The 23,097-nt window shown below is 37.2% G+C and overlaps 1 protein-coding gene across 1 annotated transcript; it reads right to left on the reverse strand.

Moving 5' to 3' along the window:
• Positions 1 to 1,089: 1,089 nt before the first annotated feature.
• On the reverse strand, positions 1,090 to 3,509 carry LOC138446928 (17S U2 SnRNP complex component HTATSF1). Its single transcript, XM_069602385.2, is given in 2 exon segments — positions 1,090 to 1,326; positions 1,328 to 3,509. Coding segments are annotated over 2 exon segments (2,346 nt in total). The 5' UTR covers positions 3,437 to 3,509.
• Positions 3,510 to 23,097: the final 19,588 nt, after the last annotated feature.

Raw genomic sequence — 23,097 nt, forward strand, 5'->3', positions numbered from 1 at the left:
GAGTTGGTGATAGACAGGGAGGCCTGGTGTGCTGCAATTCATAGGGTCTCAAAGCGTCAGACACGACTGAGTGACAGAACTGAACTGATACATACATTTATTATCTTGTCATTTCTGCAAATAATTCAGAGACCCACTTAAGGTCTCAATAGGAAGAAATCAAGTTGTCATCTAGATGACATTCCCATCTTGAGTTTCCAAGCTTGTTCACATCATTGGCAAAATTCAGTTCCAAGAACCTACAGAACTGAGGTTTTTTGTTTTTGTTTTTGTTTTTTTACCAGCAGTCATTCTGGGTTTCTTTCAACTACCAAAAGCTGCCTTCACTACATAGCCAGATGGCCCTATCACAAGAAAGCTTATTTCTTGTAGGCAGGCAGGAGACTTCCATTTCAGTTTGCTATGAAGATGGCATATAACATTATTAATCATGGGAACAACTATCTCATCACCTTTGCTACACAAGGTAAAGAATGAAGTGAGCCGTAGTCCCATCATATTCTATAGGTCCTGCCCACCCTCAAGAGAAGGATATTAAACAGGGTGCATACATTAGGGGCTAGAAATCTTGGGGACCACCTTAGAATTCTGCATATAAATGGTGGAAAATTGGCTCTTTCTTAATTAGGTTTAAAAGCCCGGAAATAATATTTCATTAGCTCTTTACTCCATCCTCTATGTTGTCTTTACTTGCAAAAGTAAAGTTAGAATGTGTTTTCAATAAACTGGAGTGTCTGACAGGCTTTTGCATTTATTTTTTTCCCATTTCTGCATATCAACACCTTTTTTTTTATTTATGAATGTCACAAACTTCAATCAGAATACTTAAAAAAATATTATTTTGCATGCACTTAACAAATCTGACAAAGAAGGAGGAACATGTTAACTTGCATTATGCTATGGAGTTTGAACTGAACAGCCAATGAACACAGATTTAAAGTCATTACATACAGGTAACCATGAACACTTCACTGCATTAATCAGATGGCATCCTACCTCTATGCACACGTTCTTATAACACTATGAGTAATTACCCTGCAGCAGAGGCAAAATGGAGATGGAATCTCCCTAAAAAGCAAGTTTAAGGGATTAAATAGCATTGTCTTCATCATCATCATCACTAACAAGAACAAAGCTGCTGCCTGTGGACAAGGGCCCTTCCTCCTTAACATTTCCTAAACCACCCACAGTCCCTCTCTCGTCAGAATCTTCAAACAATTTGTCACTGGAGTCATCAAACAACTTCTCGTTGGAATCATCATCTTGAAACACCTTTTCATCTATGTCTTCATCTTCCTTTACATCTCCATCTTCCTCATCTTCTTTTTCCATTCGAATCTTCAAATACCTTTTCATCTGCATCATCTTCTTCATCCTTTTCATCACCATCTTCAAGTTCCTTTTCTTCTGCATCTTCTTGTTCCTTTTCTTCTGCATCTTCTTCATCCCCTTTCTCATCTGATTCATCATCAAATACCTTTTCATATGCATCTTCCTCTTCTTCCTTTTCATCTGACTCTTCATCAAACTCTTTCTCAGAGCCTTCTTCATCAGACACTTTTTCAGAGCTGTCATCTTCGAATTCTGATTTTTCAGACTCATTTTTTTCTAACTATTTTTCTGGGATGTTTTCATTAAATTCCTTGTCAGAGGCATCTTCCTCAAAACCTTTCTCAAGGCCATTTTCTTCTAACTCTTTTTCAGAACCATCTTCAAACTGCTTTTCCGAGCAGTCTTCAGACTCTTGTTCTGAGTTGTCATCTTCAGAAGCCACCTTTTGGGGGCTGGCCTCCCCCTCAGACTCCTTGCCAGGGCCTTCTTCTTCAGACTCCTTCTCACAGCCATTCTTGTCAGGATCGATTTTGAGTTTCTTCTTTTTGGATACTCTTTCAGGGACAGTCTCTTTTGACTCTTTGTTAGGATTACCCTCTTCATGCTCTTTCTCAGGGCTGCCTTCTCCAGATTCTCTCTCAGGGAAGTCTTCTTCATGCTCTCTTTTGGGACAGCCTGCCTTAGACTCTCTTTCAAGGCAGCCCTCTTCAGATTCTTCTTGGAGACCTTCAGTTTCTTTTTCAGGACCGCTTTCTTTAGCATCTTTTTCAGAAGCAGCTTCTTCAACTTCTCCCCCATCTTCCATTTTTTCAAACTTCTTTCCATCTATAGGTTCTTCAAATGCCATTTCAGTTGCGGCTGCTTGAACTTTTGTTTGAGATGTGCCAGGGTGCTCAGAAAAATGCCTAACTCTAGAAGGCCCTGCCCTTTCCGGAGCATGGATGGAATCTGAATGCTGCAGGCCTCTGTTGGCCTCAGGAGCATTGAGGAAAGCCTCCCATCCTCTCAGCCTTTCCTCCCTTTCTCTTGTGGTCTCCTCCACCTGACAATCTGTAGTTCCATCCCATACTTGGGCAGTGATTTGACGCCCACCAAACCACCTTCCATTGAGGGTTTGAATACAATAATCAGCTTCCTCTGGATTCCTAAAGGACACAGAGGCCACACCATCAGGGTGTCTATCAAAGAGAAGGAGCTTCCTAATTTGTCCAAACTTTGAACACTCTACTCGAAGGTCTTCTCTGATTTCATTCAACACCAGAGGATCATCCTCAAAATCCACTGGATGAAACATATTTTTGATAATGACAACTCGCTCATGGTGCATTCGGGATGGGCCAGCTTGTCTCTCAGGTCTCCAATCCAACTGCTTTTGTTGCATAGACAGCTTTTTCTTGTAGTCTTTGCACTTCTTCTTCTTCTTTGAGGTGTCATATTCTCCCTTCAACTCAAATTTTGCCACCTCCACATGTAATCTGCAGCCTCTAATTTCATCTTCATCCAAAAGTTTTAATGCCAGATCCACAGATTCTCTCTTCAAATAACAGCAAAGTCCATCTCCTTTAAGATTTCCTTGATTATCTTTGTAAAGCTTGACCTTAAATTCTCCTGTTTGAGGATCTCTCATAATAATGCCAAACTTCGACATGAGCTGTATAAATTCATCCACTGTAATGTCTGGAGGCAAACCAGACACATAAACATTTGTATTTCTGTCATCTTCAACATGAAACCATCCTGATTCAGTCTTTCTCTTTTCTCCCTTCCTTTTCGGATCACTGGGATCAGGGAGTTGTCTTTGTGGAGGTTCTTCTGCAATCCTAGCACTGCCATCTTGGACACTTGCAGTAGAACTAGATGCACCAATGTTAGAAAAGCCATAATTGGCCTGATATGTAGCAATGAAATCTTCAGTGATCTTGGGGAACCAAGCCTTCTTGTCTAGGTCCCACTCGTATGGGGTGTCAGTCGGCTGCTGTCCGAAAGAATCGGTTTCTGCACCAAGATCTTTCTCGGTGTCCTTGTCCTTGGTGTCTCCATACAATTCTTGCATTCGCAACTGCTCATCAAACTCGTCGTTCGCATCCAAGTTGTTGCCGCTCATGTTGCCCACTTAGCCTAGAGGCAAGGTCCAGTCGAGCAAAGAAGCCGAGCTGATGCTGGAAGGGAACAGAGAAAAGGAGGTTGGCCACACTCAGCCAGCTCCCCATTGCTCCCCCGCTGGCCAGCCTCCCCACAGCACCCCAGCAGCGCCCGGGAAGTCAGGGCCACTCACCGGCCGCACTGCCTTCCACTGCCCAGGCTTTTGCATTTTATATTCTGTCTTTCACTTCAAGCCAACAGTGTTTCTGTCAATATAATTTTCTCAAGAACTTTGTGTGTCTTGCTTGCATTTTATTGAGATTCTTCACATTAGAGAAAATCCACACCCACAGATAACATTAAGACAATCATTTCTCAGAAATTAATTGAACTTATATGCTTGGTTTTATTTGGGGGCTGTCTATTCTATTCCATTGATCTATGTGTCCATTTTTATGCTCATTCTATGCTGTTTGGATTACTATAGTATTATTATATAAAATGTTGTACACCTTAAATATATATATTTTTACTAAAAACAAATGAAATGGCTGAGATAAAATATTCTGAAGCTTCCTAGAGCCCTCAGATTTGGTTCAGAAAATCTGTGAATTTCACCCTTAATCTCCTGAAGGGGCATTTTGATTAAATACTCTGAAGTTTTGAACTAATGTTATATAGTAGCAAAAAAAGCATAATAACAAACTCAGTTTTGTTTTCCTTTTTCCTCTCTGCCCCTTTTAGCACCATTTCTGCCTTAAAACATCATCTGGGAGGTTGAAACTTTTCAAAATTACCCAGTCCAGGTTCTATTTTGTTTAATGGTTATTCCATCAGTTTATTTCTCTACTCTCACATTTTTTAATAAGCAGCAAGAATAAATCATGCATCTTTAACACTAAACTTGAAAACTCTCTCAAATAATTATCTAAGTCCATTGTATACAAGTTCTTCTTTCCACATAATTATAGGACATATTTTCACTATGGTCGCCATCACTACATTACAAGGATCCTATCTTCCTCAAGTTTCTAATAATGGACTGCTTATTTTCTTCTCATCCCTAACCAACAGCATCTTTAAAATTCTTGTTTCTACCAACAGTATATACAAGACAATTTAGATTAGTCTATTCTGCTTTTCTAATTTCTTTCAGTATGTACCTTCTGCCTGCTTCCAGTTCCACTTAAGATCATTATGGCAGCTTCCTACTTCTATATACTACAAACTTCACTGCCTAAAACAACATCAGTGTATTATTTTGCACTTTCTGGAGGCTAAAAATCTGGGTGTGGTATAACTGGGTTCTCTTCTTAGGGTCCAGATGGTGTTATCCAGACTGAATTCTCCTCTGGAACTTAGGTCCTCTTCAAACTTGTTTAGGTTTTTCACAAAATTCAGTTACATTTGGCTCTAAAGCTCTACTTTCTTGCTAGCTTGAGGTTTCTGTCAGCATCTGGAGACCACACTTTGGTCCTAGCCACAATCCTTCCTAGAACATGGCAGCTTTCTTCTTCACAGTCAAAGGAGAATCTTATTCCTGTTTACTCAGAGGAGTTATATAGTGTATTGCAATCAGGGGCATGGCTACTCAATAACCAATTCCACATATGTAGCCCATTCAAGAGAAGACTATCCATCATATTGATAGGTCCTGCCTATACTCAGAAAGAAGAGATTTTATAGAGCACATACAATGAAGGACAGGAACTTGGATGCCATCTTGGAATTTTGTCTACCACAACATCTTAAACTTTTTAGTTTACCTTCAATTAATTGTACTACTTAAACTCTAGAATAAGAACCTTGCACTAGTAACGTGTATTATTGTGTCACTGGTGTATGCATTTTAGTATTGGAAATATTACAAATTCCACTGTGCACTGTATTACTTTTGCTTACCTGTCAATTGCATTTTAAAGACATTTAAACAATAACAACAATAAATAGTTTATATGTTTCCACATATTTCTGACTTTTGCTACACTTCACTTACCTGCATCAGATATCTATCTGGTATCATTTCTCTTCCTAACCTTCCTTGTTCCTTGTTGTACAGGTGTTCACTTCAGTAATTCTTTCAAGATCTGTATGCTGAAGAAGGCTTTCCTTTTACCTTTGTATTTGAAAGACACTACCTCTGGGTGTAGGATACAAGTAGCCCATTTTTAGTTTTCTATCAACATTTTAAATGTGTTTTCTGCCTTGCACTGTTTCTGAGGAGAGTTGTGTTTTGATCCTCATCTTTGTTCCCTTTGATGTAATTTGTCTTTATTTTCTGGCTACCTTTAACATATTCTCTTCATCATTCATTTAAGCAATTTGATTTTGAATTACCTTGGTAATAGTTTTCTTCAACATTTTTGTGTCTGAGTTTTATTAATATTCTTGGTTCTATAAATTTATAGTTCTTACCCACTTGGAAAATTCTTAGACAATGTTATTTCACATTTTTTCTTGTTATCTTTCTTTCTCATTGCAATCCTTCAGGGACTCAAATTATATTTGAAACATTTAAGTACATTTAAGTATTTCAGTCTACTTAAAATTTCCCAAAGTATGCTAGAACATTTTTTCAATTCTATTTTTTTATTCCCAGTTCCAAATTTGATTATTTTGTCTTCACAGTAACTAATTGGACTACAATGTCTAATCTGCTGCCAATAAATTTCTTTGCATTTGTCATCTTAGAAACTATATTTTTCATCCATATAATTTCATTTTGGTTATTCTGAAAATACCTATTTCACTACTTCATGTAATAGATCTATACTTCTCTGCCATTTGGAACATATTTAAAATAGTTATATTAACTTTTAATATCCTTACTTACTTATTCTATTTTCTGTGTTAATTCTGGATCTATTTCTACTGATTTTTAAAATCCTCATTATGGGTTATATTTTCAAGCTTATTTGCATGCATGTTACATTTTATTAGATGCAAAAAACTGAATTTTCTCTTTTTGGGTTGTGAATATTTTTATATTCCTTTAAATTTTCTTTAGTTTGTTCTGGGACTCAATTAAATTACTTGGAAACAGTTTGAAACTTTGAAGCCATATTCTTAATGATGTTAGGCAGAACCAGAATGTACTTTAATTCAGAGCATGCAGTGAACAGGAAAATGGAACTTTGGTGTGTCCATTGATTCACAGAATCTGTTTGATGCAGATGTTACTTATCTCCTAGACTCGATCACTCAACTGTGTGTGTGTTTGTGTGTGAGTGAGGGGATGTATACTATCCCTTTTCCTAGTTCCAAATTCAAGCTGGTCTTCAGACCCAAAGGGATGGTATATGTCACATTATAGAAGCTGATATCACCCTCCTCTTATCTACTTTTGACTGTTTTTATGTATAGAAAAATGAATTGCAAAATTATGCTTCTTCAAGTATATATACATTATTTTAAATTTCCTAAGTCTATAGATAGAGATAAACATGTAATAAGTAAAATGTAAATTTTTTATATTAATCACATTCTAAATTGTCAGATAATAGACCATATTCAGTTCAATTCAGTCGCTCAGTCGTGTCCAACTCTTTGTGACCCCATGGACTGCAGCATGCCAGGCTTCCCTGTCCATCACCAACTCCTGGAGCTTATCAAACTTATGTCCATAGAGTAGGAGATGCCATCCAACCATATTATAGACCATATTATCATCACAAAATTTTTTCAGTATAAGGCATTAACACAAGAAAGATAGGGGTAAACTGTGTAATTATTCATCAAATTAGTAAAATATTCATATCTTGATTTTTAATAAGTTAATTAGTTTAGTATGATATTTCAACATTATTATTTCTTAGTGGAAATATGAAGACTAAAATAAAATTTTGAAAAGCTACTTAATATATTCAAAGGTTAAAACCATTAGTGTAGATGTTAAATATTGCTTAGTTTGCCTGTCAGTCTTTTTATTAATTCTTACATTTCAAGTAAATTCTCCATTGTTCCTTAGTACCTGTATCAATAGTCTTGAACTATAAAGTTTCTACACATTACTTTGATTCCAGTTAGTAACTGGGACATGTAAAGAAACATTATTAAAGAGTCCTACTGTTATTAGTGGCTTTCCAGGTGGCGCTAGATGTAAAGAATTTGCCTGACAATGCATGAGACACAAACGATGAGGGTTTGATCCCTAAGTCTGGAAAATCCCCTGGAGAAGGAAATGGCAACCTAATCCAGTACTCTTGCCTGGAGAACCCCATGGACAGAGGAACCTGACAGGCTACAGATCATGGCGTTGCAAAGAGCTGGACAGGACTGAAGTGACTTAGCATGCATGCACTGTCATTGATAAATTTTCAGTCTCTGATAATAGAGTTAAACAATGTTCTTTATTTTAGGCATAGCATGTTTTTATCTACGATTTAGACTCAAAGTGTTTATTTATCTTATCAATGTATATTTACTAAGAAAAGTATTAATGAACATTTTTTAAGATGCTAAACTTTAGACTCTGCTTGAAAATATATTCATATTTGAAAGCATCTTATTTTCCTTTTATGTAATAATTAATGTTTCAAACTCCAGAGAAGAAAATAGTGTCCAGTGAATAATAAAATATTCCAACTTCCAAACAAAGTAGTCTGACATGTACTTTCATAGAAACAATTGAATATATTCAAAACTTATTACTCTCATGAAAATTAAATGTTTCAATAGCACCAACTATTTTAAGACATTATATAATGTGGTTTTTTTTTTCAATAAGTTTTTTACTGCAGGAGATTCTGCCTTTTATACAGTCAATATCTGTGGTGCTCAGTTCATACCATAAATCTTATATTTTATTCACATTTCTATTCCAAGATGAACTATATATACTTTTTAATATGTCAATATATGTTTGTTTGTCCATATTTAATAAGATATGATGCAAATAGCTGAAAATGCATACATTTTAATTGATCACACTTTGTTGTAATCAAGAAAATATATTAATGGGAGACTTCTTTAATAATATTTAAAAAATTTGTTCTTACACTGAAAAAATAAAATAAATATAATTTATTATCCATATTTACTTATTAAATGTGCCAAATAACTAGAGTTTATAATTCATATTTTATGTGATATCAAAGTTATTTCAAATTCTATTTAAAAGTGAGATTTTTATCTTTTGTTCTTTTTTTGAGTTGGATTACCTTCCATTTCTTAAGACTCGTAAAAATTCTGATATTGAAAATGAGAGAGTGGAAGTGTTAGTTGCTCAGTCAGGTCAAACTGTTTGCAACCCCATGGACTATAGCCCACCAGGCTCTCTGTCCATGGAATCCTCCAGGCAGAAATACTGGAGTGGGTTGCCATTCCCTTCGCCAGGGGATATTCCCCACCCAGGGATCTAACCCAGGTTTTCCTCATGGGAGGCAGATTCTTTAACATCTGAAAGAAATGCTATATGCTATATGTTGTATAATACCAATCAGTTCACTTTTCAAACAATGTGTATATAATACACTGACTAAAAATATTTGCTTCTACAGTAGGTAAATATAAATGTTTTGAATGAATGTTTTGAATGAATCAATTTACTCTCTGCTTCCCTTGTGGCTCAGCTGGTAAAGAATTCACCTGCAATGCAGGAGACCTGGGTTCCATCCCTAGCTTGAGAAGATACCCTGGAGAAGGGAAAGGCTACCCACTCCAGTATTCTGGCCTGGAGAATTCCAAGGACTATATAATCCATGGGGTAGCAAAGAGTCGGACAGGACTGAGCAACTTTCACTTAAGCTTATCATTTCATAAGGACTGAAGATATTTCTACATAGATCAAAGGAATAATTGTACCTGTTTCACTTGTCTGTGAATTATAACAGACCTTATCGACAGCTGATATATACACATTCACTTTCACACAGTTTGCTGCTGCTGCTGCTAATTCGCTTCAGTCGTGTCCGACTGTGTGTGACCCCATAGATGGCAGCCCACCAGGCTCCCCCTTCCCTGGGATTCTTCAGGCAAGAACACTGGAGAGGGTTGCCATTTTCTTCTCCAATGCATGAAAGTGAAAAGTCAAAGTGAAGTTGCTCAGTTGTGTCCTGACTCTTCGAGACCCCATGGACTGCAGGCTACCAGGCTCCCTCATCCATGGGATTTTCCAAGCTAGAGTACTGGAATGGGTTGCCATTGCCTTCTCCATTCATGCAGTTTAGGTACATGCTAAATTGTAAACTATATTATTATTGGCCATTGTGGAATTTCTAACAACATAGCTCACTTAAAAAATACCTTATTATGATATAAAGGCATATTTTATTTTACTTTTGTCATTAACATAGCCTATTTTAATGCCATATCCAGGTATTTATAGCCTGAATAATATTAGAAATGTAATTCTCATTCTAGCAATTAAATTACTCAACTGGTCATTTCAAATATAAAGTTCTACTGTAATTGAAATAAATTTGCTGGTAAATCTCAAGCCCTCCTATTGTGAAATATTCATGCAACATATTTATGATCATAGTTGTAGCTTAAAGTTGTATATTAATGCTTGAAATTATGAATTAGGAGACTGTATAACTACTTATTACATAAAAATATATTTCTGACTCTTGTACCACTCAGGAAATCTTGATATCATGGAAATATATGTTTCCTTATTTCTTGTTATTATTGTTTAGTTGCTAAGTCATGTCTGATCTTTTTGTGACCCACCTCCCAGCCCCTGCCCACCCCACCCCACTCCACTGTAGCTATCCAGCCACCTCTGTCTATGGATTTCCCAGGCAAGAATACTGGAATGGGTTTGTTGTTGTTGTTTTTTTTTTTTTTTTTAACAGCTGAGCCACCTAGGAAACACTTAAACCCAGTGCAAAACACTATACAGGCATGCAAATACATATTAATATTACATATTTATTTTAACATTATGTAGTAACAATTCCAGAGAAGGCAATGGCACCCCACTCCAGTACTCTTGCCTGGAAAATCCCATGGACGGAGGACCCTGGTGGGCTGCAGTCCATGGGGTGGCTAAGAGTCGGACACGACTGAGCGACTTCACTTTCACTTTTCAGTTTCCTGCATTGGAGAAGGAAATGGCAGCCCACTCGTGTTCTTGCCTGGAGAATCCCAGGGAAGAGGGACCTTGGTGGGCTGCCGTCTATGGGGTCACACAGAGTCTGACAGGACTGAAGCGACTTAGTAGCAGTAACAGCAGTAACAACTCATTACCTTTGGCCAAAAGTAGTGGGCTTCTTAAGGCAACAAAATTCTTTCTCCTAGTCTTTCAAAATTTTAGACCTCTAGGAAATGTAAATGTTTCCCAGGATACTGTGAAAACCCACATGTTCGGGCACCCACAAAGTCCCCTGGGGTCCAAGGGAAAAACGAGAGAACCTGGGTGATAAGGTCTTACCTCTTCCTCTGGGGTTAGTCTAGTTTCATTTTCCTGTCACAGACAGTGCGCAAAGGCCTCACACCTAACACATGGGATTAGTGTTCCCAGCAAAGAACCACTTCGAGCAACAGGGCACTTTGGCCAGCTGCCTGGTGGAGATACGCTGCCCAGGACACGTCAGCTCAAGATGGCGATGCCGACCCCACGCCCACGCTGTGCGCAAGGACTCTGCGCTCCTCACGTCAGCCTGAAGCTCCGTGCGCAGCACAGCTATGCCGACTCGCGAGAACTCTGCCCTGTCCTCCCTGACGGGAACACTGAAGAGCAGCCAGACCCCGGTACGTCAGGGAGAGCTGTGCCCTAGAGTGGGAGTTAGTTCTTCTCCATTCCTTGATGAAAGAATAGAGCTTACTTTTGCTTCTGACGGTAAAAGCATTTGCCTACAATTCGGAAGACCCGGCTTTGATCCCTGAGTTGGGAAGATTCCCTGGAGAAGGAAATGGCAGCCCACTCCAGTATTGTTGCCTGGAAAATCCCAGGGACAGAGGAACCTGGCAGGCTGCAGTCCATGGGGTCTCAAAGAGTCGGACACGACTGAGCGACTTCACTTTCACTTTCACTTTCACTTTTGCTTCTAAACTGAACTCCAAACACTTGCTAAGGGCTCAAAAGACCTAGGACACAAGGAGGCTTATTTGGGGCTGACTCAGGAGGTGACAGTGAGAGGAATGGTATTTTATAAATGTTTAAAAGAACACCATCTTGTAGAAACAGAAAATAATTTTTATAATCCTCTTGTAAATTCAGCATTTTATCCACAAATGTTTCTGAATGAAATAGGTTTTATTTGACAGCCCTGGTTGCTCCTCTGCTTTATGAAATTCAAAGGATACCAAATGAAAAAGACTTTGTATAATGATTGAAGCTGTGCTGGCCACTCTGTTTGTCATTCCACAGAGTAAGCCTTTTGATAAGCGTTTCACTTTAACTCTTAGCAAAAGGTTGTACTGGAAACAAAGAAACTCGTGACTTTACAACAGGCTTCCCTGATAGCTCAGTTGGTAAAGAATCCACCTGCAGTTCAGGAGACCCCAGTTGGATTCCTGGGTCAGGAAGATCCACTGGAGTAAGGGATAGGCTACCCACTCCAGTATTCTTGGACTTCCCTTGTAGATCAGCTGGTAAAGAATCCGCTCACAATGAGGGAGACCTGGCTTCAATTCCTGGTTTGGGAAGATGCCCCAGAGAAGGGAAAGGCTACCCACTCCAGTATTCTGGCCTGGAGAATTCTATGGGCTATATGATCCATGGGGTCGCAGCAAGTTGGACAGACTGAGAAACTTTCACTTTCACTCCTAGGTTATAGAGTAAAACAATTGAATCCCTAACATTCAGAAAACGAAGATCATGGCATCCAGTCCCATCACTTCATGGGAAATAGATGGGGAAACAGTTGGAACAGTGTCAGACTTTATTTTTGGAGGCTCCAAAATCACTGCAGATGATGACTGCTGCCATGAAATTAAAAGACGCTTACTCCTTGGAGGGAAAGTTATGACCAACCTAGATAGTATATTCAAAAGCAGAGATATTACTTTGCCAACTAAGGTCCGTCTAGTCAAGGCTATGGTTTTTCCAGTAGTCATGTATGGATGTGAGAGACTGTGAAGAAGGCTGAGCACCGACGAAATGATGCTTTTGAACTGTGGTGTTGGAGAAGACTCTTGAGAGTCCCTTGGACTGCAAGGAGATCCAACCAGTCCATTCTGAAGGAGATCAGCCCTGGGATTTCTTTGGAAGGAATGATGCTAAAGCTGAAACTCCAGTACTTTGGCTACCTCATGTGAAGAGCTGACTCATTGGAAAAGACTCTGATGCTGGGAAGGATTGGGGGCAGGAGGAGAAGGCTGGAGGACACAGAATGAGATGGCTGGATGGCATCACCGACTCCATGGATGTGAATCTGAGTAAACTCCGGGAGTTGGTGATGGACAGGGAGGTCTGGTGTACTGTGATTCATGGGGTCGCAAAGAGTCGGACACGACTGAGCAACTGAACTGAACTGAAGACCAGAATGCAAGCTTGCACTGTTTTCTTTCACTTAACATCAACAACCAGTGATTTTATGTTACCTTGATATTTGTACACCTAATGCAGAATCATGGTGGTCAAGGCTATTACAACAAATTCTATAGGCTTGTCAGTGGTTAGTTCAAGATAGTAAAGAAATGAGGAAAATGCCTGAATTTCAAAAATTTTCTGCAATTTCAACTCTTAAGGTCACATTGCCATCTCTGTATATGTGTGTTCAGTCACTCAGTCCTGTCTGACTCTTTGCAACCTCATGGACTGTGAGACTCCTCTGTCTATGGGATTCTCCAGGCAAGAATACTGGAGAGGGTTGCCATTTCCTCCTTCAGGGGTTCTTTCCAACCCAGGAACTACCTCAGTCACTTTCCTATTCGAAACTATCCGAAGGTCTTTCAGTCTTTCCCCCCTTACATTTTTTTTTTTTAAGGAAACTTTGTCATATTGTTGCTATCGTATTGGTTGTTTGGGTTGTTGTTCCTGGAATCCATGTTTACCTCTACTTTTATGATTTATCTTTATACTTGTTTAGAGCTCAGTTTAGTTCAGTCGCTCAGTTGTGTCCGACTCTTTGTGACCCCATCAATCGCAGCATGCCAGGCCTCCCGGTCCATCACCAACTCCAGGAGTTCACTCAGACTGATTTCCATCGAGTCAGTGATGCCATCCAGCCATCTCATCCTCTGTCGTCCCCTTCTCCTCCTGCCCCCAATCCCTCCCAGCATCAGAGTCTTTTCAATGAGTCAACTCTTCGCATCAGGTGTCAAAAGTATTGGAGTTTCAGCTTCAGCATCATTCCTTCCAATGAACACCCAGCACTGATCTCCTTTAGGATGGACTGGTTGGATCTCCTTGCAGTCCAAGGGACTCTCAAGAGTCTTCTCTAACACCACAGTTCAAAAGCATCAATACTTTGGAGCTCAGCTTTCTTCACAGTCCAACTCTCACATCCATACATGACCACTGGAAAAACCGTAGCCTTGACTAGATGGACCTTTGTTGGCAAAGTAATATCTCTGCTTTTGAATATGCTATCTAGGTTGGTCATAACTTTCCTTCCAAGGAGTAAGCGTCTTTTAATTTCCTGGCTGCAATCACCATCTGCAGTGATTTCCCATGAAGTGATGGGACCAGATAGATACCATCATCTTTGTTTTCTGAATGTTGAGCTTTAAGCCAGCTTTTTCACTTTCCTCTTTCACTTTCATCAAGATGCTTTTTAGTTCCTCTTCACTTTCTGCCATAAGGGTGGTGTCATCTGCATATCTGAGGTTATTGATATTTTCCCGGCAATCTTGATTCCAGCGTGTGCTTCTTCCAGCCTAGCATTTCTCATGATGTACTCCGCATATAAGCTAAATAAGCAGGGTGACAATATACAGCCTTGACGTACTCCTTTTCCTATTTGGAACCAGTCTGTTGTTCCATGTCCAGTTCTAACTGTTACTTCCTGACTTGCATATAGGGTTCTCAATGGAGCCAGAAATCTATCCTAATTCTTGATTGTGGCAGATACTGTCTGGAAATACTACATTGAGTTCTTTAGCATATCTAGTGTAGGATTCTGCTTGAATACCTGACCCAGCATATCCTTGTTCAGTATAAATCTCAGTTGTGCATTGACTTTGCCAACTGCCAACTTAGTTGGCCACATTTCCTGGGCTGCTAATGCAGTGACTGACCATCTAAGCATTTGCTCTTTGACCTCCAAAATTCTCTCTTCCATTTATTCCCTTTTTGTCTTTTTCGCTGGCTTACAGGTTCACACCTTTAAAAAATTATTTAGTGGAATTTTGCGAGAGTGTGATAAAATGGGTATAGTATGTTTAATCTTATCCTTTAAAATCAGAAGTCAGCAGTGCATTTTATGCATTTATACTGAGGGAGACAACTATTTTTCAGGTAGTATTGTAATGGGTAATTTATTTCACCTTATAAATGAATGCAAATGCATATCTGAAAGGCAGAATAGAAATCCAACATGGAATAAATAAGATTTTCAAATTAAAAGCAACAGGAGGGTTTAAAAATTCTGCAGTACTTATTGAGGTGAGCATGCTTTTCATTGCTCCCTTGAATGCTCATATTGTTAATAGTTTTATCATGGAATTCTTTGGTTCTCATTTAGTTTGCATTATAATTGATTTCTCATTCAAGCAGTACACAATACTCATTCATACCTTGTTATGAATCTGTCAAATTAACACCTATTAAGTGGAGCACAGATTGCTGGATGGTGAGCCATGGTTCAATAACAGACTGCAAGAAAAATTGAAATGGAGATGCTTATTACAAGTCCTGGAGGAAGTGGCCTTACAGGGCCACACAGGGTAGTCACGGCAAGGTACAAACAGACAGAGAATCAGCACCTGGGGCACATGGTTTCATTAGAGTTCTCCTGTGAAGTAATTTGGAATTCCCAGGTTAGGGCCAGAATGGAAGATTCAAACCATAGGAGTGGAGTTTGGGTAAGCATCATGGAGGTCTTATTTAATGACACATAAAGGGAACGTGTTAGGAGACTGGGGAGCTTATTGATCACAAGGCCTGCTGGTGAAGTCCCATCAGCGATTTATGGTTGCTTGTGACTCTTCCACTTGCCTGCTATCTAAGGCATGTGCTTGCATGAGAGAGCTAATGTCAGTTTAAGGTCCCTCAAGCAGTTTGGCCAAACATAACAGATGCCAAGGCAGCAATGCTGGTGAAGCAGCTTAGCTAAATTCTTCATACACCAGCTGGAAGAAAAGGTGACTGCTGTTTTTGTCTAAGGTAGATCCAGGGATTGTCCATCTGTGTGTAAATCCATAGGATCAGTACTGTTTCCCACTTACTCATTTCCTAATCAGAAATATTCAACTTACATATTTCTTTTTTTTTCTTTTTTACTTTACAATACTGTATTGGTTTTGCCATACATCAACATGAATCTGCCACAGGTGTACATAAGTTCCCACTCCTGAACCCCCCACCCTCCTCCCTCCCCATATCATCCCTTTGGGTTATCCCAGTGCACCAGCCCCAAGCATCCTGTATCCTGCATCGAACTTAGACTGGCGATTTGTTTCTTATATAATATTATATTATGTTTCAATGCTATTCTCCCAAATCATCCTGCCTTCTCCCTCTCCCACAGAGTCAAAAAGTCTGTTCTGTACATCTGCATCTCTTTTGCTGTCTCGCATACAGGGTTATCATTACCATCTTTCTAAATTCCATATATATGTGTTAGTATACTGTATTGGTGTTTTTCTTTCTGGCTTACTTCGCTCTGTATAATCGGCTCCAGTTTCATCCACCTCATTAGAACTGATTCAAATGTATTCTTTTTAATGGCTGAGTAATACTCCATTGTGTATATGTACCACAGCTTTCTTATCCATTCATCTGCTGATGGACATCTAGGTTGCTTCCATGTCCTGGCTATTATAAACAGTGCTGCGATGAACATTGGGGTACACGTGTCTCTTTCAATTCTAGTTTCCTCAGTGTGTATGCCCAGCAGTGGAATTGCTGGGTCATAAGGCAGTTCTATTTCCAGTTTTTAAGGAATCTCCACCCTGTTCTCCATAGTGGCTGTACTAGTTTGCATTCCCACCAACAGTGTAAGAGGGTTCCCTTTTCTCCACACCCTCTCCAGCATTTATTGCTTGTAGACTTTTGGATCGCAGCCATTCTGATTGAGCTGCATGAGTTGCTTGTATATTTTTGAGATTAGTTGTTTGTCAGTTGCTTCATTTGCTATTATTTTCTCCCATTCTGAAGGCTGTCTTTTCACCTTGCTTATAGTTTCCTTTGTTGTGCAGAAGCTTTTAAGTTTAATTAGGTCCCATTTGTTTATTTTTGCTTTTATTTCCAATATTCTGGAAGGTGGGTCATAGAGGATCAACATATATTTCTTAAAGAAGGTTAATCCCAGTTTTGACTGATAGTTTAATGAAATTGCACTATAAGGATTTTTATTTTATCATTATAATTGCATTAGAAGGATTCACATATCTACAAACACAGATATTTGGTTATGTGATTTTAAAAATAGTAAGTAAAATGATTTTTAGATAAATTTAAAATTGTTTTAAAGGAGCAATTTTATAAAAGATTATATAATTCAATTAAACCATGTTTGAAGAGTATTTCTAATATTTGAATTTCCTATATTTCCTTCAATTTTTCAAAACATAAGATTTGTTCATAGTTATTTGTGCTTGCAGTATTCTTTCCCTGTGACTTCTTTTCCTCTTAAATTAGGTCAGTGGATGGAAGGAAGAAAGAAGACTTCCATCCCCATCACAAAAATGCAATTATAACGGGGTCAGATGGAAAGTTAGTCAGAGATGTCCCAGTTTCTTGACTAAAAAAATTGGTTCTTTATACAATAGCACAATTTTCCTTAGAGGATTCATCAACAAAGAAGGATAGCTCTCCTTTTTGAGACTTTCTATTTAACATTTGTAAGGTCATATTTTCTATCAACCAACAAGAGATCCAATAGTAATTGTTTTGTCACTCAAAAAAATGAAATTTCTAAAACTATTTGGCAACACATAGCCACAGGGTTATCATAGCAAATTAAAGCTATTTCTGTTCAAGTACAAGTACACCCAATCATTCAATGACAAATCTACTTTATATCCAAATGGAATTACTCTTTTTAAAAAGTTTACTTCATATAATCTTGTTTTCATTACAGTGACTGAATCATTTTACTCTACCATCTATTTTACTTATCAAAAATAGTTCATGAAAACATATTTACACAAATAAATATTAAAATATTATTCTTAATAACAATGCAATTATTAACTGATATTAAATATAAATACAATTAACTTAAATAATTCCAATTATAAAATATGCATTCCTAGTAAAATAATGAATGCATTATACTTATAAGTGAAGTTATTAAATTAAATCTAATTTAATACCAACATTGAGACTCAAGCTTTCTTAATTGCTTGATAAGATACTGTTATTTTTCCTGACAAAACTACTTATCTGAGTATATAAGAAGCCCATCAAAGAAAGGGATCATTCTCTCTAGAGAATATCTTTGATAAAATTTAGCCTGATATTTTATCATAGCAAATTTGCAGACAAATGAGAGAAGATAGATGATTATAACTTAAAATAGCTGAATTTTAAGATGGTGTGCTCTACAAAATTTTTGTAACAATAGCTGACACACTAGGCACCAGCACATATTTCAACCATAGACTCTCCACTTTAATACCTGTGTTTATTAGAATTCCAAAAAATTTCCTCAAAATAAGATACTGCTCCTTAAGGAAATATAAAACCACTGCTTTATGTTATGCTATAATTAATTCACTGCTACATCATGAAAATGTTTATCATGTTTACATATTTTATTTTGATCTCTATTTCTCTAAAAGCTATAGAAGCTATAAAAAAACAATTCATAAATGGTTAATCAAAATGTTGCATAGATATTTTAGTGGTCTGTACACTTAAATATGCCATATCACTAAACTGCAAGAAAAAGCAGAGATTTTTATGAGTACAGAGGTAAATTTTGCCTAATTGTGTTTCTAAGCAGTTTATAGGAAATATGTGGAAACTAAAGTATGCAAAAAATCATTTTTCATTGATTAAAATGTGTATTGTCATTAACACAAATAAGCACCGAAGACCAAAACACAGCCATTTCTAAACTACTTTCCATAAAACTATGTGAATAAAGATACTCTCCTCTTAATTTAGTAACAGGAAGAGACACTTGAAGAAAAAAAAATTATTTACAAACTTTCTTATTCCTTATTCTTATGGCTGAAATATTTATTTATGGGTGTAACCATAGCATCATAATACTTTTAACATTAAATAAACACTTAGGTTGAACATGATATAAATAACTAATATTCCCCAAATAACCAATTATTGATATAATGTATTCAACTATCTACTGAAGAAAACTCCAAAAGTAACCTATCATTGTCTTCTAGCAACTAGTTGACAGAAATATACATTATTTGCTCTAGGATATGTTTATACCTATAAAATCTGTCAAAAGTTTTTCATCCTCTTATTTAAATGTATAAATTATCTTTAGAGTGAAAAGAACAAGTTTCTGCTTTCTCACGACTTGCCTGATATAGTCAAGGCTATGCTTGATTTTAATAATGAATCTCTGAACACTGCTAGCATCCACAATTTGGTTAAATAGACATTAAGAAATCTAGCACTCTTTGAATTACTGTATATGCAAAATTAATTTGCATTTCTTATGACCCAGGTATTTTTAACTACCTGCAAATATTGACTTATTTAATTCATTAGCTCTTCCCAACAACCCTCTGAGTATGAAGAGTAGAAATAATTCAATGAATTTCTAAAAGTAAATGATATGAAGTAAGCCAGAAAGAAAAACACCAATACAGTATACTAACGCATATATATGGAATTTAGAAAGATGGTAACGATAACCCTGTATGCGAGACAGCAAAAGAGACACAGATGTATAGAACAGTCTTTTGGACTCTGTGGGAGAGGGAGAGGTGGGAGGATTTTGGAGAATGGCATTGAAACATGTATAATATCATATATGAAACGAATTGCCAGTCCAGGTTCGATGCATGATACTGGATGCTTGGAGCTGGTGCACTGAGATGACCCAGAGGGATGGTACGGGGAGGGAGGAGGGAGAGGGGTTCAGGATGGAGAACATGTGTATACCTGTGGCAGATTCATGTTGATGTATGGCAAAACCAATACAATATTGTGAAGTAATTAACCTTCAATTAAAATAAATAAATTTATATTAAAAATAAATAAAAGTAAGTGATAAAAAAACACCAGGAGCAATGATAATTTCTGACTTTTACTTGGATCAGTGTCAACACTCTCAGTAAATTCCATAGAAATAAATATTTCCCTGGTGGCTCAGACAGTAAAGAATCTGCCTGCAATGTGGGAGACCTGTGTTCAGTCCCTGGGTTGAGAAGATTCCCTGGAGGAGTGCATGGCATTCCACTCCAGTACTCTTGCCTCTAGAATCCCGTGGACAGAAGAGCTTGGTGGGCTACAGTCCATGGAGTCACAGATTCGGACACAACTGAGCAACTAAGAACACAGCAAGCCATAAAGTATTTGTGGCCACTAAAGTCTACTTTAGTTACCACATTGCAGACTAAAGCAGCTGTAACAATACAGAAATAGATGGGCATGGCTCCAATAAAACTAATTTTTGAAAATGAAGTAATGGACTGGATTGATCCAGTGGATAATAGTTTGGCACTCCTAACTTAGATAAGTATTGGATATGATTCAGGTCATATGATTATAAGGGAAACTGATAATGCTTGATACTAAACTCTCCAAACCTTGTTCCCTGAGGCTTTATCCTTTTTGGTTGTTGTTCAACCACTAAGTCATGTCCGGCTCTCAGCAACCCTATGGAATGCAGCACGCCAGGTTGCCCTGTCTTTCACTATATCCCGGAGTTTGCTCAAACTCATGCCCATTGAGTCGGTGATGCTATCAAACCACCTTGTTTTCTGTCACCCTTTTCTCCTGCCCTGTCTTTCTCAGTATCAAAGTCTTTTCCAGTGAGTTGGCTCTGCATCAGGTGCCAGAGTACTGGAGCTACAATTTCAGCATCAATCCTTCCAATGAAAATTCAGGGTTGGTTTCTTTTAGGATTGACTAGTTTGATCCCTTTGTAGCCCAAGGGACTGTCAAGAATCTTCCCAGCACAATTTGAAAACATCACTTTTTCAGTGCTCAGCCTTCTTTATGGTCCAACACTGCTCCTCTTTGGGGAAATATAAAAGCAATCTGTACTCAGTAAAGAAAAAAAAAAAAAAGCAAATGTGTAAAAGAGAAAACAAAATCATATATGGTGCTGAATATAACATTTAAGTCATTTTATTTTTGTATTCAGTGAATTTAAAACAAACACTATTTGCAGTATATCAAAAAACAAAGAAATGAAAGCTCATTTTGAGAAGAAGTGGTAGTTATTTAACAACAAAGCATTTCCACAGATCATACCTCTGATTATACACAATTATTTTGTCAGGATGTTTGCTGGGCTAAGACTAAGTCATTGATAAAAGTAAAAATATCACCACAAATCTTTTTCTAATTTTGAATCTTAAAAAACATGATAACTCAAAATGGTAACAGCAGGGCTGTAACACTGCTTTTATGTATAAAAGAGATCGTATTGTCTCCTTATTGATGAGTAATTTATGACTTCTGATATATTTGGCTAGCAGAAAGGAACTGAACAGCATGGCCTTGGTAGAAAGAATTAAATGCATCAGTATACTTATTATGCCAAGCAAATGGAGCAATTTACAGATTGGGAGCAGTGCAAAGTGTTGTCATTCTGGGCAAGAGTAACATCTATCATTTCATACAGAAATAGAACACTCTGTTCAGCTTGTTCCAGCCTTGGCTTTCAATTCCCAAGATAAATCTTAACCCAGAACAAGTCAGTGATAGGATACAGCAGAGAGCATAATAGAGAGCTGACAATGCAGTGATTAGTTAATTAACCTGGGTACTCAGAGACTATTTCATATGAGAGAATGTACAAAGGAAAAAAAAAAACCCTGAATATATAGAAGCTTCCTATATTTGTAATGATTCAAATTCTGAATATAAAAAATAACTCTGGTGAGTTACATAAAGAAAAATAAAAAATTTATACCATCCCTGAATATGGCATTTTAATTGTGAATAGTTTAGGTCAGATTTTTTAAAAGTTACAAAATCCAATTTACTTGTGAAAAAATGAAAAAAAAAAAAAAGATTGTTCATTTGACTCAATAACTTCTATGTGACCAGGTAATAACTTCCCCTAGGCTTTAATAAAACTTTGTTAACTCAGTTAACAAAGATAACCTCAAATTGGTTTATAATTAATTGTTTACATGCCTTTGTCCCTAGGAAGAACTTGAGCTACCTGGAGATACAAATTATATGTTTGTATTTGTATACATCATGCCACAGTTGGCATGCACCCAGTATTCAGTAAGTAATTCTTTAATTACGTCAACTGAATATAACATTTTCTTGTTGTTTTGGGGATGGTACAGCAGAATATACACAAATCATTCTTTTCCTTCCCTTTCTAATTCTGACTTATTTTTAAAAGTTTACCAGTTTGATCATAAGTCCTTGACATTCAGATATGTAAATTATGAAATTTCGGGACCAAGAAAATTTCCTACTTTCTGCATGATGCATAATATAAAATAAACATATTTGATTTAGGCTTTTCCTCAAAGCAAAAAGTATCTTATTTTAAAACATTAAATTCACCTGAAAAAAAAATGTATTCTAACAATCAGAGAGCAAGTATTGTAAGTTTGAGGAAATAATTCACTGAAATAGATGCATGAACCACAAGATGCATATATAGACCATTTGTTACAATAGTATAACATTTTAGGGATCATTTGTGCTGAGTTTAATGTACGTTCTAGTAAATAGGATGTTACTAGCATAAACAGAACAACTGTCTTTTGTTAATTTTAAACATAAAGAGGATAATGGAGAAAAGTGACTTTTTAATTGACTGATAGTCCTCAGATGATCATACTTGATGGTGGCAGCATTCAAAAAGTACCCCCAGCAGAGAACATGAACAGACATTTTTTCCAAGGAAAATATACAAATAGTCAACAGGTACATGAAAAAAATGTTCACCACCACTAATCATCAGGGAAATACAAATCCAAACCAAATGGCCTATCATTTTGCATCACACACATTAGAATGGCTATAATCAAAATGAAAAGTTACAGCAAATGTGGGCAAGGATATAGAGTAAAGAAAAAAATGTGTTCATTGTTGGTGGGAATGTAAATTGGTGCAACCACCATGAGAAATATTATAGAAGTTTTTCAAAATATTATTCAGACATAAAATGAAAGAAATGCTGTCATTTGCAGCAACATAGATAAATCTTGAGGGCATTTGACAGTGTTGTCAGTCAGAAAGAGGAAGTGTATGTGATCTCACTTTTACAGGGAACCTAAAAATAGCCAGACTCATAGAAAGAGAATCAATGAATGGTTATCAGGGACTGGAAGGTGGAGGAAATGGGGAAATATTGGTCAAAGAATAGAGGTTTCCAGTTATAAGAAAAATGAGATTTATGGCTTAATCAATTGCATGGTGATTATAGTTAATAATACTGTATTAAATACTTGAAAGTTGCTGAGAGTAAATCTTAAATATTCCTACCACAGATACATAAAATTATGTAATTA

Source organism: Ovis canadensis, chromosome 10, assembly GCF_042477335.2.
Source record: "Ovis canadensis isolate MfBH-ARS-UI-01 breed Bighorn chromosome 10, ARS-UI_OviCan_v2, whole genome shotgun sequence".
Classification (NCBI taxonomy): domain Eukaryota; kingdom Metazoa; phylum Chordata; class Mammalia; order Artiodactyla; family Bovidae; genus Ovis; species Ovis canadensis.